The sequence below is a fragment of the Scomber japonicus genome, chromosome 1 (assembly GCF_027409825.1).
Source record: "Scomber japonicus isolate fScoJap1 chromosome 1, fScoJap1.pri, whole genome shotgun sequence".
Taxonomy (NCBI): Eukaryota; Metazoa; Chordata; class Actinopteri; order Scombriformes; family Scombridae; genus Scomber; species Scomber japonicus.
The window spans coordinates 11,441,097-11,460,256 of NC_070578.1; the positions used below are offsets into that span (position 1 = coordinate 11,441,097).

The window sequence follows — 19,160 nt, forward strand, 5'->3', positions numbered from 1 at the left end:
TTTTCTTGGAGAATGATGAAGCTTGAAGCTGAAGGGGGACATCACATATTCATTCATGTGGATGAAGCCGGCTTCAGCCTCTCTAAAGTGAGGGGACGTGGGAGGAATCTCACTGAGCAGGGAACCACTGTTTCCAGTGCCAGGTCAGAGGGAGGCCACTATCACCATGTGTGCTGCCATCTCCAATGATAGCGTCCTTTGCCACATACCAACTATCGGCCCAAACAATACAGAATGCCTCATCACATTTCTTCATGCTCTGAATGAGAGAGAGCTGTCGAGGCCTGGCATGACTCTGTATGTCGTCATTTGGGACAATGTTTCCTTCCACCGCTCTCGCCTTGTAAATGAATGGTTTGCAGCACAGCCTCGTGTGATGATGCAATTCCTCCCCGCATGCTCTCCTTTTCTGAAGTCAATTGAGGAATTCTTCTCTGCTTGAAGATGGAAGGTATATGATCACCGGCCATATGACCAGATGTCCCTCCTGGAGGCAATGAATGCTGGTTGCCTGGCAATAGATGCAGAAGACTGCCAGGGATGGATACGCCATGCAAGGAGGTTTATTACTCAGTGCATTGCAAAGAAAAACATGCAATGCAATGTTGATGAGAACCTGTGGCCTAATAGTCAGGAACGAATGGACTTAATGTGAAGTTCAGGGTATTTCAATGCTTTATTTGTTTTTTTGGATATTTCCACCCATGAGTCTCCTTTGGTGGCATTTATGTTTATTTTTATTTACAGTATTCAGCATTTCTGAGTTTGAAAAGTACGGAAAAAAGAATGACATGGAAAATCTGATGCAGTACAATAAAAGAAGTATTTCAGGGTTTCTGTGAAATTCTTTATGGGTTATTTGGTGAAGAGAGAATGCAGTACAAAAGCTGCACTATAATGAATGTCCACATTTTCTAGTCTAGGTGCTTATTTTTGGTCTTACATGTCAACAAGGGCACAGAAAGACCTGCACACAAGACATTTTCTTAATAAGAAAGCATGTTAAGAAAATATCTCTCTGGTTTTTTGTTGTTGTTGTTTTTTAATAGTATTTCAGTAGGTCATCTCTGCAGGTGCAGAGTGCAGCAGGGTTTGTTATCTCCAGTAAAATCATCTAGTAAAATAATGAAACTGGTGATATGCCTGCTTGTCTTTTTTGTTACATACTGTAACTATGTATCAACAAATGGCAAAAGCATATAGCACAAATGAATGTTGAGCCGGTTCATTTTGATGGCTGCAATTTATATTGTGTTGTTTGATGATTGATTGAAGGAATATATTAGTCTGACCATAAGTTGTGTTGTTTGATATTTGCATTTGTTGAATGTTTGTCATGTATTTTTGCAAATAAAATGTGTCATTTTGGCCAGTGATCAGTTTAGGCCTATGTATGAAAATGGAACTCCTGAACAGATAAAAATGTTCGAGCAAATGAGAAAAACTGTCATGGTACAATAAAAAATGACAAAATAGATGTACAGGAGAGGTACAAGCACCACCAGTTTGCACCAGTTCAGAATGTACTAAAGCTATGGTTGCTAAAGTCGGTGAAGGTCGATCGCTGGTTAGGAAAACTGGACCGGCGCACGGGAAAAGCCCACTTGGGATGTTGCCTTTAGGGATCGTGTCCTTGTCGCAGTGTTAGCAACTTCTACTGGTTGGTGTCTCAACACCACCTCTGTCTACACCCTCTCCTGATAGCAGAAACAAGGGCAGCAGTGCAGGTGAAAGTAGTTCTTACAACATGTGGGAGAAAAAGCAAAAACTCCAAAAGAGAAAAATGTTACATTTTGCTCTACCTTTTAAATGAGAATAAATGTATCCAAAAATATATCAAGGAGGAGTATCAAGGAAAAACCTTGTACAGGAACCGTTGCACAATATTAGTATTCATGTCCTGACAATATCAACATATTCCTTGAAAAATATGTTAGAGATGTAGTTTTTATTCATGAATACATTCTTAGATGGAAACATGCATTGGTCGATTTTTTTGTACAGGCGGCTATACTTCGGTCATAATGGCACACAATTCCCATTCTAGAGTCTATTTGTGTCAGCACTGAGTGAAGCAGGGAGATGAAGAGCGTTTGGATGGAGTTTTGCTGGGTAAAAACACTCCTGAGGATTGGCAATGAGCTGTGATTAATCTGGCTATACAATAATGTCAACAAACTCTACTTACAGATGGCTTTGCAGCATTTAGCAATGTATTTTTCTGACTTACCAGCCGTTTGTCACAGGCGTAATGCTGACATTAGAAATTGTGTTTAGGTCATTGCATTTGACAGTCAATGGGGTCCACACATCCTTCTCAAAGCAAATGCAACTTTCTTTGTGAGTTGTCACTGAGACAAATTCCTCTACAATTATTGTACTTGGCAAGTAATGATCCTGATTCTGGCCTGAATTAGCTGAGCGGTGACGTGTTGTGCTTACAGGACTGGCCTAGAGCAAGCAGTGGATTTTCTGAGTGGCTTTGACGGAGGGAACAAAGAACCACAGAACACACACAGAGTGGCCTCTCGCCACTCACTGGCTCACCTCCACAGTCATTTACGTTCATGCCATCGTTGTTGGTTGCGACAGAGCTTGTGTGTGTGTGTGTGTGTGTGTGTGTGTGTGGCTGTACTTTTCTGTATGCGTGTGTGCAGCACGGACCCGGAGTTCTTTCAGGCATCTGAGTGTGGGCACACACCGTCAGCCAACTCCACCCCGCCGAGGCCCTCCTGCTCCTTGGTGCGGCCACAGAGAGTCGATATGAAACTTGACACCACGGCGGGAGGTTGACAAAGACGATTAGAGTAGCTCTCTGAACCTCACACACCTCTACCTTCTCTCCTCTGCTCCTCCTCTCCTCCAGCACTGAGTCTAATTATGCCTTCACAGAGAGAATCCACACAACAACACAAGCATGGATACATAGGATTATACCCTCTGCTGCACCTCAGGCTTTGCACCTCCCTTCATCGCGTCCTCGTGGATAACTTGACCTGTCCTAAAAAGAAACCTGCCTTAGGCTACGTTCACTCAAAAACACAAAAACAAAAAGCTGCTACTTCCACAGCTTGGAGCTATGTAAGTAGCTAATGTAGAAGAAGGAAAATGAGTGATTACACAAGATCACTCAAAACTGAAGCAAACAATCACCTGCCAATCAGGTAATTGAACTCTTCATCTCTGTAATACTGGACTCAACATAAAGAGCAGAAAAGCCTTCAACAACCAACATAAAATATAACACTTGTGTTTTCGTGAACCCTGTGGTACAGAGCATCTGAAGTACAGTAATGTGCAGTAATATATGTTTTTAATTTTGTTCTACCTTAAGCAAAAATAAGTCTGCTAGCATCACAGCATAGCACACTCAAGGTGACTATTTAACAACATGCTAATCTCAAGGTTTAAACAGAGGATGTTTTACATACATATTTCAATTGAGCAAAAATTGTTTGTTTGTTGTTGTTTTTTTGCTAAGATCTAGTCTACAACTGGGTAACTATGAAAAGTTGATCAAAGTGCCAAGAATAAGCAGATGATGGTGCAGCAGTTTAGATATAAAAATAAAAGTATGGTAATTATTTATATATCTGTAAAGCTATATGCATGTTTAGCTATTATTGATCCCTTCTTTCAGATACACTATAACCTGGTTGGACAGATTATTCACCTCTGGGGTGGTACATAACTGAAATGGGATCAAATAATGAGCAGAAAAACAAAATCAACTTCACTGCATGTTCATCAATAATAACACACTCCAAGAAAAACTACTAAGATATTACCACTAGTTTGGTTGACGTCATGGTATTTGGCATTTGTATATCCTAATATATCATTCCATAAAAATAATCACAAAAATGGACCTATAATGTTTCATCCTGTGATCTGTTCATCTAGAAGTGTCTTAAGCCAGCCAAATTAACCATGACAGCTTTCCTTTTGCATCATGCTGGCACAACCTCAGCTGCGATGTTGCTGAAACCCTGTGATGAAAGTAAGCGTTGTTTCATTTTCACCTGTCAGAATTCACAGAGCAAATATCAGCAGTGTTGATGCTTGATAAAGTACATTGAATATCTTGGATATGATCCAAAAAACATCTGCAGTAATACAGGGCAGAGAGATAACTACAGTGACTCACAGTATAGGTGCATAAAACATCCAGTATCCAAGAACACTGGTAATATTCTGAGTAATACACTTTCTTTTTCTTGGACAGTCTGATTTCTTGGGCTATTTGGGATCGCCGGGGCTCACATCAAATGAGAATGCCAAAGACAGGTCTGACATTAAAAGGAGGGAATGAGATATGAAATGCAAAATATTCCAGACTATACCTCTGCTCTAATAAAGCAGAGATGTAATTAGCTTCCACAGAAGCTAAAGAGCAGCCTCTCAGTTATTGGTTTGGGTTGGCTCGAGGACATGGAGCCAGCGGTCACATGAATACATATGCATGTCGTTTCCATATCAAGCTTGTGTTTCAGCGAGGGCACGCCATAGGTGGTGAGAGGATTGCAATGCCATTTAGAGGTTGTGTGTGCGTGTGTGTGTGTGTGTGATGTGGATTGGGGGGTGCATCCAGATCTCCCTTCCCTTCGCTATCATCCCCCAACCCCCTCACTTCATCCCCGTGGATAAAGGTCCCTGTGCCCATGGAGGGGGCCCTGATTGATCCTGGCGACTTACACCCAGGCCATATTCTCCACAAAGCAGTCTGGGTTTTGCCGTGCAGCTGAACAGAATGTGCAGCACTGGTGGCAGGGGTGGCACAAGAGGACCGATAAACCCAGCAACAAGCTAAATGCTGCTCAATGCTTAGTAAGTAACTGTAATTAACTAAACAGACCACCCACACTTGAGCTCTAATTATTCATTCAAGCATTAAAGAAAACTGGCTAGGTGTAATGTGAATAATGGAGTCCTGTGCCAAAATGCCTTGGTTTGATGTGGCCGTCAGTAGAAATATATTAACTCTGCAGTGCCACTCTCCTCTTCATGGATGTTTTTGGAGCAGCTTTATTGTGGCACCGCACACAATCTGAACATAATCTAATCTTGTGGCTGCACTGTTTCCAAGTCTCTGCATCAACAATTTTTTTTGGGAGGTCACTTTTAAGTTCTAATGTAGTCAATAGCAATTTACAGAGCAACAAAGGATGCAACCACAAAGACAGAATCAACGGACTTTGCTGGTAAATGATGGAAAAGGGGTGGAGGACTTTTTTAATACACTGGAGAACAAAAACATTTGTTCCTTATTTCGAGTGGGTGTTTGTATGTGTGTATGTGTGTATGTGTATGTGTGTGTGTGTGTGTGCGTGTTTTCCTATGCAGGTATGCCAGCATTTGCATGTTTATGCTCATAAGTGTGTGTCCACCATGCAGGACAGGGTTGGATTTGGGGGGTTGAGGCTGAGCTCTGAGGTTGGCAGAGGGCTGAGGGCCTCGGCTGGCTCGTCTGTGATTACAGCGGATGTTGAGTGTTTACAGAGAGATGAGGAGGGGAGGGGGGGGGGGCACAGAGACAGCTGCTTTCACTCTGTACTGCAAACTACACACACATACAAACACACGCATGCACACACACACACACACACACACACACACACACACACACCGACACAAGCACTTACAGAAGGCTGGAGCTCCACTGGAAACCCCACAAGCCCTGCAGTGTGTATGTGGGTGTTTGTGCTACAGCTGGGCCGCTGGGACCAGTGGCTCAGAGTGACAGCCATACACACATCACTCGCCAACTACAGCTGAAAACAGTGCAGGCTGGGTGCGTGAGGGGCTGGTGGTCGCTGGCTGACCAGGCTAGCCTTGCTTAATAGATTGTTTTTTTTCCCTTTCTTACTGGCATTACATTACACAACGGTACATGAATCAACACGTTAACATTTTGTCATGTGCGCTACCCTCGTATCTTAAGCCCTTGTAAGAGAAATGCTGTCAAAACTAATGAATAAATCAGGGAGGGAGGGGGGGTGTGGTGGATGTTGAAGATCAAACTCAACAGAAAAACAAAGGGAGCTTGTAACCTTTAACAACTTGTAAAGCAAATCAAAATTCTCTATTTTCATTGGGATTTACAGGGAGCACAGCAACCACCTGTGTTCGCAGGTCAAGTCATTATGTTCATGTTGAAGGTTTCCGGACGTGGTGTGGAAGACACAATGGCGTCCAACAGATCGGCTTGTAACACTGGGCTCTGTTCCAACATGTTTATGTCCTCAGGTAAGAAAAAGGACAGCAAACAATAAACAGTGCATGAAGACTGCGGAGCTGAGAGAAACACTTCACATGGACTATAGAAGAGTAAAAACATAAAGAAATAAATGAGAAATGAAGATCATCTCAACAGTGGTTCATCACTCATTAAACATTAAAATCAATATCAGGCTCAGAAACCTCCTATTTGACTTAAATTAAAAATGTTAAGTCAGGGAAGTTCAGCAAGTGTGTATTGTTGGAGGAAAATAAACTACCTGCATGTGAAGACAAACCAATAGAAGAAGTAAGAAGCATATTTCCGTCTGACATGTAAATATGCTTCAAAATGTCAGTGACATGTTTCTTCCGTGACAGTGGTGCTCGAGCTTATGTTGAAACCAGTGCGTTTGTGTGTAGAGCCACTGTGATCACCGCAGGGGGAAAAAGGTCATCAGTAACAAGCGAGCCTGACAGCTTAATTACCAACGCAGCTAAAGATTTATTGGTTTATCAATCAGAGCCCCGGGCGCTGCCTTTCCCCTCAGGAGACGGGACCCATTACCATGAACCCGTTGGCCCATGTGACCCAGACTCTTCTTGCCCTGGCTCGGTCACACCGGGGCAATCCTAAACCCTAACTGTCAATACACACATATACACATTTGATACACATACATAAACACGCACAAATACTCGTAGACTCTTAGAGTATACACATATGTTCATGTGCAACCGAGCAGCGATGCAAACACAAACAAACACAGAGAAATAGAGGGATATATGCAAACACGTACAACATGCGTGTATATACACCCTGGCACGCACACAGAAAAACACATACACACAGACTCGCACAAAACATGGACCACAAAGGCCAGCATGTGGGCGATGAACCTTTTATGTTTTGAGAAAAAAGCCCAGCTGAAGCAGAGACAAGACCAGAGAGAGAGAGAGAGCAAAGCTGCAGGCTAAATACCGTATTTTTGACTTAACCAAAAGGTATTTTCAGAACCGCATCCAGAAATTCCAACCATCTGGACACAATTACCTTATTGCTAAATTAAGATTTAGCTCATTTGCAACCCTGTCGATGAGTTGTGACACTGACACAAGGAGGGTGATCGTGAGGGTGATCTATTGGCTGGCAGTGTGTTGCTATGTGGTGGGTGCGGAGAAAAAGGACCAGCCAGGCTGCCAGGCAGGCAGGCAGCCAGGTGGCCAGGCAGGCAACTGGGATAAACACTCATAGCCTTAGCTGAGAGTGTAGCCTGTAGTCATGCAGAGGCATCTTAGTGAAATGCTGCCCCCATGTGACGGCTGCCGGGAACAACAGGCGCGCATTTATGGTCGATCTCCTAGCGAGAGGAGTTGTACCTGAAAGAGCCTCCTCCAGGGTCGTTGAGCTTGTTTTTTTGATTCCCAGAGATCTGAACAGCCAAGCCCACGGGACTTTTGCCTGCTTGTATGGCGGCTCCTTTCCCCATTGTGCCTGTTAAGCAAAGTGGAAAAAACAAAGAAGAAAACACTCAACAAAACAGTAAAGGAGTAATGTTATCATTGAAGTGTCCCCTTCTATCTGCATCAAATATCCTCCTGTCTAACGACTACCTTCAACTGTCTCTATCATCCTTGCAGGGGTAGATGGAGGGGAGGTGGGGGGAGCGGTACTGACGCTCTCCCCAGGTTGGTGCGGAGAGCGTCGCTCTGTCAATATCACTGCGCTTCACCGGCTCTCCTTACACTCCTAAACCGCATCCTGCTCCGAGACACGTTTTCCAGAGAGGCACAAGGACTGCCAGAGTGAATTTAAACTTGATTTTAACAGGCATGTTCCTCGCCAAGAGGCACAGAAAAGTATTTTTAGAACTATCCCCGCATTCCAATTTATGGGCATAAAACAACCTACAGATCTTTCACTGCAGGCAATCTTGGGGAAGGGGGCAGATCAAATTTGTATGCACCTCCAATCGTACACACACACACACGCACACATACACACACAAGCAAAAACAGGTACAAACACGTACACACATTACACACACCACCTGAGAGCACACAGCTCTCTTATGGGAGCGTTACGCCCGGTTGGTGTTGGGGCGATATTTGTGGGCTTCTGTGGGAAGAGTGTTTGTGAATCAGTGTGAGTAAGCAGCAGCGCAAATGTTTGAGAAGGCTTTATAACCAGACAGGAAAAAACACCTGTTCTCTCTGTGGCTCCTGCCTGTTTACACATCTTACAGCCTACTGAGAGAACATTTAGAGTTTTACTAATGGCTAACTTCTGTTAAAGCCATTTTGCTGGCTCTGTATTTAACCAGAAGGTCAAACAAGGTTTGAGAATCACGTCTTTTCCATGATGTATCTCTCCAAGCCTCAATAGAAATGTAAAAAACTGCAGGCTGTAACTGAAATCTGCCAGAAATTCACTGAGGTCTTTGTTTAATCTTCTGATTTTAACTGGACTTTAACTTAGCTTGTACACAATTTTAAAGCATCTTTATATGAACAAAAAAAGCACTCTGAATGTCAGATATGCAATATGTATATGTATGCATAAATCATCCTAAATGTGTGACAATCAAAGGTGGCTGGAGAAGGCCAGCAGGTGTCCTACCTTGCGCTCTCACAGACTGTGTGATCATCACAGGCATGCGGACCTGGCCACTGACAGCACCCACTGTCTTGATACCCTACAGGAACAAGGAAAGTAGAGATTATGTATATTATTGTAGTATTTCAAATAGTGAAACAATGCACAAGGGGAGAAAGGAGATTAAAAAGTACAAAACTGCATGCCTGCTGAACTACCTCTCCACTTTTGCGCCATTTGCAAGAGAAATCGTTCCCCTTTCAGCCGTAGTAAGTTGCAAGAAATGATCCAGAGACAATCTGGCCGAGGGCCACTGAAGTTTTCTTTTTACAGAGTACTAATTTCTATTCTACTGTAACATATTAAAATATCTGCAGTAGTAATGCAGAGTAGATGCAGAATAAATAAAAGAATGATTAATTCCACAAAGGCTATCTTTTCTTACTGTATTCAGGGAGGATATAAGGGAATGTGGAGATTGATGTAAATGCAGGAGGAAGCTGAGTTGTGACCTACATTTCCTTGCATTCCAGATAAGACAAAGGCAATAAGAAATCAAGATTGCAATGAAAAAATAGTTTGGAAGACGGGAAAGAAGTAGCAGTGGACAAAGAAGGAGCAGGGGGTGGAGGGGCTGTGCTGGGCTATTAGAGTCACTTCCTTCCTCGGTAGCAGCCACCGGCCGAGCCTCAGGCTCAGCCATCCATTCCTACCAGTTTGCTTCTTGCTGCATATTTTTTAGCCTTGTTTTCCATTCCCTGACACATGCTATATTACTGTTCAAGCTACTGAAAAAAGACAGAGGCCATTTTTCCCAGAGATCCACTGCAGGGGCTGGCGAGAGTGGGAGGCAAGGGGAAAAATACATTCAGTACAGGCAGAGACAGCAAGCACCTCTGGCCAGCCGGCGACACAGTTAAAAGAGGGGGAAAAAATAACTCAGGTAGAAAGTTTGGGAATCAGAGGGTGAAAGAAGGATGCTTAAACTGAACGCACTGCACATCCTACATTTCAAGTGCTTTTTCATACTTTTAAATCAATTATCAATATAATATTAAATGCTACACTAAAGGTATAGTTGCTATGAAAAACTGAAAAAAAAATGTTGAATGATTTTTCACATATTTCATATAGCGGTGGTATTATCAGTGCTAGTATTTTTCAAAAGTGTGACCACTGCTACTGAATTCTGAGAGATCAACAGCATACTTATTCTGTGTAAAGCAATATTCATTTGTGCTGTAATGCAAACAGCCACCCACGTCTAAACCAGAAACACAGAATGTCAAACTAGAAGTGGCAGCCGATAACCTCTGAGATTACCTTGTTTGTTTTAATGATCCTTATCATGCTGACATTTCAGAATGTATATCCACTATATGTCAAGACCACACACGTTTGTCTTATGGAACTGAGTAACATGTTAGCGCACATGCACATGTTGAAGCCTAGAAAGTTGCAGTTATTTTGTTTTGCTGGCTTCTTAAGTTGATATTGCAAAATTCACTGAAGAACAGGGTTGGAAATACATGTGTTACAACTTCATACACATATAACTCTATATGTATTGAGATTATACATTTATGCATTGGTTGTTGTGATGAAGAATAAGCTGCTACCCTACCATGTGGCCTAGTTACTAGTCTCTATTCTATTCATCCACTGCTTTATCTACTCCACTCAACTCATAAATTATTTGCCCTGAGGAATTTTAAGGTGCAGCGAGTCTGATCATAGCTAGTGGTGTGTAAGGGTTTCAGGCTGCACAAATTTACTTTTCTAAGTTACAACTTTATTGGATTTTCTGTGTTAAATCGTAGTCATACTTCATGTTATTACATTAAATCCACACATCATCATGCAATCAGCTGTTATATTTACCTTTTAGAAACTAACATTTTTGCAATAAGAGTAATTATATAAGAAAGCTTCACTCCACATCTATCGACTTTAAGTTACAATTGCATCACTTCACAAGACATTTATCAGACTTTTCCATACGACTCAGAGAAATGTTTCCCATACTACTGTGATAAGAGCAGATTTTTTAGCCTAATTCTAGTAGCTGTCTGGTTTCAGACTGTTGATGTGCCAGAGGCCATCATTTACTAATGTTTTGTGTGATAGCTTATGTCGGTATATTTGTGTGTGTGTTTGTGTGTGTGTGTGTGTGTGTGTGTGTGTGTGTGAGAGAGAGAGGGAGAGAGAGAGAGAGAGAGAGAGAGTGAGAGAGAGAGAGAGAGAGAAAGATAGAGAGAGAGAGAAAGATAGAGAGAGAGAGAGAGAGAGAGAGAGAGAGAGAGAAAGAGAAAGAGAAAGAGAGAGAGAGAGACACCAGAGGCATGTTCTGGACATAGACTGCGGCCGCCACATTGCTTTATAATTGACCTGGGGCTGACCTAGTTACCTCGCTTCACCCTTCAACGGTTAACGGATAGAGGGAGGGAGGGAGATGAGAGAGAGTGATGCAGTGATAGATACAGTGAGAAAAACAGCTGGAGAGTGAAAGAGTAGAGTGTAAAAAGAAGGGAAAAGAGGAAAAACAGAAAGAAAGTGAGAGAAAAAGCTGAGGAAGGCATTGAGAGAAAGAAGGGAAAGTTAGAGAGTGAGGGAAAGACGGAGAGAAAACACGAATGAGAAAGATGGAGAAGCCTCTGGCACACCCACACTCTGCCTGGACCAAACCAATCTGAGCCTGACCTCGCCTGAGTCGTCCACAGACACCTGTGCTATGTGTGATGGTGTAATGCACGTGCGCACACACACATACATTTGAATACTGAGCTGAATGAAGCTGTAGGTATCCAGTGTTGCCAGCTCTGTTAACTGGAACCTGCAGGTTATCTGGCCTTGCTTTAGCTGTATCTCCACACAGCCTACTCACAACCTTGGTCAGTACCACTAGTCATTAGAGTCACTATACTGTACAATGATGTATATCAGAAATATGAAGGCTAGATGCCATTAAATGTAGTTGGGTATTGATTGGAGTGTGTTTTTCAACCAGTGAACTTGGGTTTAACCCCCCGCTCAGAAAATAAAGCTGTTATGTTTAGAGCAAGTTTCTGTTTGTTGTTTGTGAGACAATCCTGGTCGAAAGTGGTGCAGCCCATTCATCTTGGTGTCCTCAGGTCAAATCTGTGGGAGGGGGAGGGGCAGGCAATAGCTGTGTGCATTGCAAGACATATTGTTTCTCTGACGCTACCACCAGGAGTCACCAAGGTTAGAAATTTTTAAATCCTAACCATAGGGGCTTTAACCAAGACAGCGGATGAGTTTCCATTCAAGATTTGCAAAAAAAACAAAAACATGACACATTGAATTATAAAAAGCTGAATAAATGAAGCTCATTTTTCATATTAAAGATAAAAAACATAATTATTAAAAAACATAATTAGCTTGTGGGAATTATAGTTAGTTTTCAATTTGATCGGAATACTTAATAACAGAAAGTTGGAATTGTTGTTAGCCTAAAATAATAATACATTTTATTCATGTAGGACCTTTTTTTTTAATTGAATGTAGCATTTAAAAGGGCAAAAAATGAGACTGGTTTGTGTCTGCAAGGTTGCTGTGTCAGACTCCTCTAAGCAGCTGTCAAAGTCGGGATGGGAGTAAACAATAATCGTCAAGGTGCCTTTGAGCCAAGCACTCAACCACCATCTGTTCTGATCAGCGGCCAGTAATACACCGTGGTTGTATACTGACCATCTCACAGGCGTGAATATGTTTAGCGATGTCTCTTCTCATATCCTGTCCTTCACTGCTCAAATAAAAAAACATTTTTAAAGACAGAAATAGTTCCAGATAGGAGTTTGAATGTTCTTTCTTTGTCTGTGTGGAAATCTGTCTCAGTTGAACCCTGACTGTTGCACAATGCATGCTGGGATCCTGCCCCCCGCCCTGCCACCAGCATGAACGAGACAAGCAGTTTAAGAAGCTGTTTCACACCTTCTGTCTGAATGCTGTAACTGAGACTCATAGTTTTCACTACTAGCAACTAAATGCAGCATTTATTATCTTAATTAGCTTACTGTTTTTTGGAGGGTGAATGTTGTTTGTTTCTTCTTGTATTTTATTTAACATATTTTCATGACTTTGGCTTGCCACTGCATATTTCTAAGTACTACTCTTCTAAAACTTTCCTTTTTCTTCCTGGTAAAGTGTGTGTGATTCCTCTGTGAGCTAGGTGTGACTCTAACTCACTGTTGTTGGCTGTGTGACTCCCAGCCATGGCACAGTGACACTCTGCAGCCTGATAATTCAGCCTTGTATAAGACTGCACGAGTTACACACACACACACACACACACACACACACACACACACACACACACATCACACCCCCTGCAGGCCTACATCCATCACATTCTAGCACTTCTCTGCTGAATGTATGAATATTGTGGGTGAATATTTGTCGCATCTCTTACCTGACCACTGTATCTGTAACTCTCTAGTCTGTAATCCTCACACACCCTGTGTACACATTACTGTGCACATGACTACCATCTAATGAGACATATCTGTATGTTTCAGGCACATTTAAACATTATGAATAACCGGTCTTGTACTATAAACATGTTTTATTTGCTGCAGTTTCAGATCTAATTTCAATAATGTAACTGTAATGTTAGAAATCCTTAACTCTACTCTTGCAATCACTATAATTCAATTTAAACATAACCTGCAAATGTAAACACTGTGATTGTGTCTATATTCTGTTTATTCCAGCTGGCCCTCTCCATACATACCATGGCAGCTGCATGTCCCACCGTCCCGGCGGGCAGCGCACTGGCACCCATAGTAGTGCTGATGCTGTTAGGGTGGCGTATACGGACAGCTGGTCCAGCTACAATAGCAGGGGGGGTGCTGCCGGGTGCTGGTTTGACTCCCTGCTGCAGGGGCTGGGTCAGGGACTGCTGACTATTCAGCAAAGACAGCCGCAGGGCCGGGAGGCTCTTCTGTTGATGGGCAGAGAGAGAGGCCAGAGTTTGTAGTCATACAAAAAAACACATGAGGAAAAAAAACATACTGCTACAAAGGCAAATAAAAAGTATTTGCCTTTGTAGCTGTGTCAGTGGCTGATTTAGCACTTTGTTATCATAAATATATGGCAACAGACACCTGCTGACACATGTGACACACATACAGTGAATCATGAAGCTGTTACATTTGATTTCAGGACAGTAAACCTACAGAATCTTTGATATTTCATACATGAAACACCCATAGTCATTAGCCTTCTCTCATAACCCACTGTCACAGCTGACATGAGGAACTGATGTTGCTCCATACAGACTATTTCAGGCAGATTTTTGACGTAAGCAACCTAACACTGCATGACAACATGTGTTTGTGGCCGGGTTGGGCGGTCGGGTGCCTTGATGTGACGTTCATCACGGTTGGCTGGAGAAACCTGCTGGCTACTGGCAGGGACGGCTGCGGGGGCCACTGTCACACACAGTCAGAAGTCAGGCCAGAGGGGTGTGTATGTGTGTGTATCATTCTACTGTCAGGCAAAGCCATCAGTGGCCCTCGTGCCAGGGAAAAGACTACTTTAGGGGGTAAGTTTAGGAAAATACTTGAGAGGGGCAGCTTAAGGACGCAGGTTAGGGGATGATTTAAGGGGGCGGGTTACAGAGCTGTTCAGGAAACAATTTTAGGGGTCAATTCAGAAAGCAGCTGAGGGGCTCTGTCAATGGTCAATGTAGCGCCCCGAGTTAAGAAGACAAGTTTGATTAGAAGGTTAAAAAGAGGTTTATAATCAAAGAACCCCACCTTTAGAAAGGGCACCAGGTAAGGCTGTGGAGATGATTTGAGCTCAGTCTGCAGCCGGCTGGTAAACTCCTCAGGTTCGATCTTAGCATCCTGTTATGTTGAAGAATGAAGAATTAACACCACTTCACAAGAGAGACCAGGCATTAAGTGGAGTACAGTAAATCACGGTGACTTGAACATAGCAAGATGTAATCCCATCACCGGAGCTCCCATCCTAGCACCTCAGGGTACGGCTCAGAAATAATAACTCTGTATAACACAAAACTGAGCAAGAAGAGTTCTGGAAAGAGTTTCATGCTGCCATCTACAGGTTTGAAATATTCAATACAACAACACACAAAAGTGTCAAATTTGGCTTACTTGTAGATATGTTTTAACGTGCAAAAAAAGTTGAGTCGCACATTGAATAAAACAATCAGGTGTATATCTGATGTATCAGAAATGTCTTATAAAAGCATGGCTGTAGAAAATGAGCAGTGCTTTTTAAAATACATCATTATATTAAATTATTTTAATTATACATTAAAATAGGCTGAAAAAACTGACTGAATATGATCTGAAATGGAGTTAATGACAGTGTTCAAAATACACAAGCTTCCATGTCTATAAAAACTGTGTTTGTTTATTTGTTTGTTGGGTGGTGGGCTGCTCACCAGCAGGTCCTGAACCAGAGCCTTGACGTTCTTGGAAGTCTCAGGAGATGGTGAATTGTGGGATGCCAGCTTGATAAGTGTGGCCAGGAAATTCTTACATTTCTTCACATTCTCTTGCATTTCCTGCCACAAGACAAGAAAAACACAATTTACCTTCAGTGTAAAATTAAGAATTGCCAGCACCAGCTAATCAACATTCATTTAAAGCATTATATACAGATTATATTTTTTTATTAGGCTAGAATGAGTGAATCAAACCGTCACAGAGGAGAGGTGGCCTTATATTTCTGTTGTATCTACATAAAAAATACTTAATAAAGATACTACAGAATCAGATTACATAGACTGATAAAGAAGATGACGAACATTAGTGACAAATCGGTCCATAGTGCACATTTAGCATGCTGCCCAGTCATCTTTGTAGCCAAATGAGACATGGCACCTGTCCACTCAAACTGCCAGTGGCTACAAACTGTAGCTCCTATGAGGGCTCTCCGGCTTGTATATTTGGAGATGTGTGTGTGTTCTCTATTTCTGTGTGTGTAATTTGTATATGAGCCTGTATCTTTGTGTCTTCATGTCCCTGAATGTGTATACACATGTGTGCATGGCAGGCCTGTGCCTGTATGTGTGCGTCTGTATGTCCTTGGGTTGGTATGGACGTGTGTGAATGTATGAGTGCGAACGTGTGTGGGCATGTGTGAGACTCTTTGTCCGTGGCCAGCTGTGTGAGGCGGTGAGGCTGTGGGTCCGGGGCTGTGCTTGTGACACAGCCAGCCTGCTGGCAGCTGTGACAGTGCCTGCGCCCTTGAGGGAGGAGTGTGGGTGGTGAGGGGGAGGAGAGGGGGGGCAGGGCGAAAGAGAGAACAGACCTGGGACACGACAGGACCTCCGGGGGCTGCGGCGATGCCCGTCTGCGGAGGCTGCACTGGCTGGGAGGCAGCCTGGGCCGGGGCCTGTGGGGCACTAACCAAGGGGGTCTGCTGCGGAGCCGTCACAGCCACCGCCGGTGCCACGGGGGCCTTCTGGAAGAGCAAGGAAGAGACAGAGAGATAAACAGGACGTGACGCTTCGCTCGCAGCAAGGCCACAGAGAACAGGAGGCAGGCGCCACAGCGCTCCTGTCACATCTGGTGTCCTGACTTCGGTGGACATCGCTTAACAGACAAGGAGGAGGAAGGGGAGGTGGTGACAAACTCGAGGCTGAGAAAGACAGGAGACCATCAAAGCTTTTCTTAACAGTTACTTACCTGACAAGAAAAAGCTACTACCAAGATTGTTAGCAGTAATTGTTACCTATTGGCTGCTCCAACTTTCTTTGAAACTAGTTTCATGCACTGAAATGTGAAGAGGGTAAATGACTTGGAAATATGTCACACCCAAAACACAAATTTTGCTCATCAGATGAGCTGCCATCAGCAGTCTCTCACTCTAAAGCCCTCATCACCTCTTTTAAATCTCTCAGGGCCTGTTCACACATGGCAATAAAATACATCTTATGAAATGCAATCATAAGTGGACAGTTCTAAATACAGGTGTGAATGCACCCAAAATGCACAGAGGACACACTGAGGTTTGATCAGTCAAGCCACATAGAGATGGGGGCCAAGTCACATGTACTTCCACTTACAATATATAGAGTAGTGTAGTGTAGTGTTATTCGAGCCCAAATACATTCAACTTCTCCGAAGGGCTGTCTAATTAATGTGTATATGGCGACAAATCTCCCTTTCACAACTGATTACAAATTATCTGACTGTCAAACTTTAAGTCTGAAACTAAGACAAGCAGCCAAAGGGCCACAGCAGTCATCTTCTCCAAATCTGCTCAGTTTCTTGGTGTCTTTTCTGTTGCAAAGATCAAAGTTTCTCAACAGATACATTCTGTCTGAACTGAGCCTCAGTTCTTTGGGTTTAACTACAAATATTATGTCAATCAGTGCCAGTGCACGTAGCCAGAGCTGCAGCTATACTGGTTTTACTTGGTAGGAATCAGTTACCATTCCCATTTTGCTCTGCAATAACCAATAGATTTTAAACATGCCTGATATTCATAATTCATCATTTAAAAATGATATGATTATGGGGCATCATAGTGGGATTGGGACATAAGACACTGACTGACACTGTCATGCTGTGTTTTCAACTCCTTACTGGTAATTGTCAAGAATTTCAATTCAATTTTCTTTAAAATGCCTTACAGCATGTATGAGTTATAATCACAGGGAGAGCCAGAGTCCTTTTTTTCTGGGGGAAACCTGCATCTGGAATCAATTTACTCAAATGCATGGTACATGGGAAGTAGTGGTGTCATTTTTCTTTGCTGACACAGCATAAACTCTGAGGGCGTAGAAAGCTTCATTCATTTTATCCACCCAGACTAGCCCAGCTGGTTCCCAACCTGTATAACCTCTAGACGTCCACTACACTATGTTCTGGGGTCGCTCACCAAGGATGCTGAAAAGGAGAAAATGACAGAAGACAAAACAGTACACAGTAAGAAGGGTTATCTCACTGGGCGGAGTGCAGGACAAGAGGAAGAAGAGGAAGAAGAGGAGGTCTGGAGGGCAGGGCTGGAAAGGGTGGGAGAGGGAGACGGTGCCATCTTGGCCGGGGTCAAAGGACACTGCCTGGTGGTCTGAGAGGTCACAGGAGACTGCAGGAGAGAGAGAGAGCAACACACAGAGGGAGAGAGAAAAAAAAGGGCGGAGGGGAAACAGAGAGAAAGAGTGTGAGGGAGGGGAAACAAGGGAGATAATAATACAAGGCACCTCAAGAGATACAATGGAAGAAAAACAACTAAGCTGAGACTGTATCAGTATTAAATGTGAGAGAAAGAGCAGGAAGCAGGAAGTGGATGAGATGCGGAGAAACAGACTTGGACAACATTAGTGAGAGAGAGAGAGAGAGAGAGAGAGAGAGAGAGAGAGAGAGAGAGAGAGAGAGACACTGCCACAGAAAGGTAGAAAAGAACAATGGCGTGCCTGACAGACAGATGAGGAAAGGTCATGACAGCAGGAGAGAAGAAAGATGGTGGCAGCATGTTGGTGGTGGTGAAGACTGAAACAGAGTAGCAATGGGTCATGGTGTCATACTGCTGGGTGGGGTCAGATGGCGGGAGGGAGCAGTGTGTCCACATGCTAACAACACCACTGACATTTACAGAGTCTAATGTAGCGTGGTTTTACTCATGTTAAACTATTGTAGTAAACGATTATAGAGTGCCATTTTCAAATAATGAACAACACTGAAAATGGACTAAAAATGCTAATTCATTGACTCCTGGGGCATTTGGAACAAGTCTTAGGTTGTTGTAATTTCATTGCCTACACTGAAGTTATTCAAAGCCTCAACATTTCTCAGCTTTTATAATGAAATACAGACATCAGGTGTTCAGTTCACAGAGGTTTTACAGAGACAAATCTCACTCGAGACACAATTTTGTCCTGTGAGGTATTGGCTAACCTAACTGGCATTTGTTTTAATGAAAACTACAGACACCATAATAATTGGTATGACTAATGCAACTATTAAAGAAATTAGCATAAGAAACCATCTGAAAGACCCACTTTCGACTAGAAATATGTGTCTGTTCCTGATGCTGTGTAGCCTGACTTCCACCTCACAGTAAAGGGGAGGACAGTAAATAGAAATGATAAATCAGCAGGATTAACTGGTTTGACCTCCATTACAACAAACTGGTGATGTTTTACATTTTACACAGGAGAATCCTCTTTACTATTGGGCAACAAATTAAAGATGACAACTTATATAGGCAGAAATGAATGAACTTATGAAGAAATAAATGAGTAAATGAATGAATACACCTTTGACCTAATGACTAGTTTGAATGTGAAATCACGTGGGAGTTTTACTACAGTATATAGTATTGTGAACGAGAAATCTCTTATGGTTACAAA

The 19,160-nt window shown here is 42.8% G+C and overlaps 1 protein-coding gene across 1 annotated transcript in view; it reads right to left on the reverse strand.

The window, feature by feature from the left end:
• LOC128357939 (transcription initiation factor TFIID subunit 4-like) overlaps positions 1-19,160 on the reverse strand; it is an 88,726-nt gene that overhangs the window by 57,341 nt on the left and 12,225 nt on the right. The window contains exons 3-8 of the mRNA XM_053318367.1: positions 16,115-16,267; positions 15,243-15,365; positions 14,590-14,679; positions 13,563-13,772; positions 8,837-8,912; positions 7,597-7,711 (exon numbers count right to left, since the gene is read on the reverse strand). Coding sequence (XP_053174342.1) covers positions 7,597-7,711; positions 8,837-8,912; positions 13,563-13,772; positions 14,590-14,679; positions 15,243-15,365; positions 16,115-16,267 — 767 coding nt within the window. The remainder of the gene's footprint in view (positions 1-7,596; positions 7,712-8,836; positions 8,913-13,562; positions 13,773-14,589; positions 14,680-15,242; positions 15,366-16,114; positions 16,268-19,160) is intronic.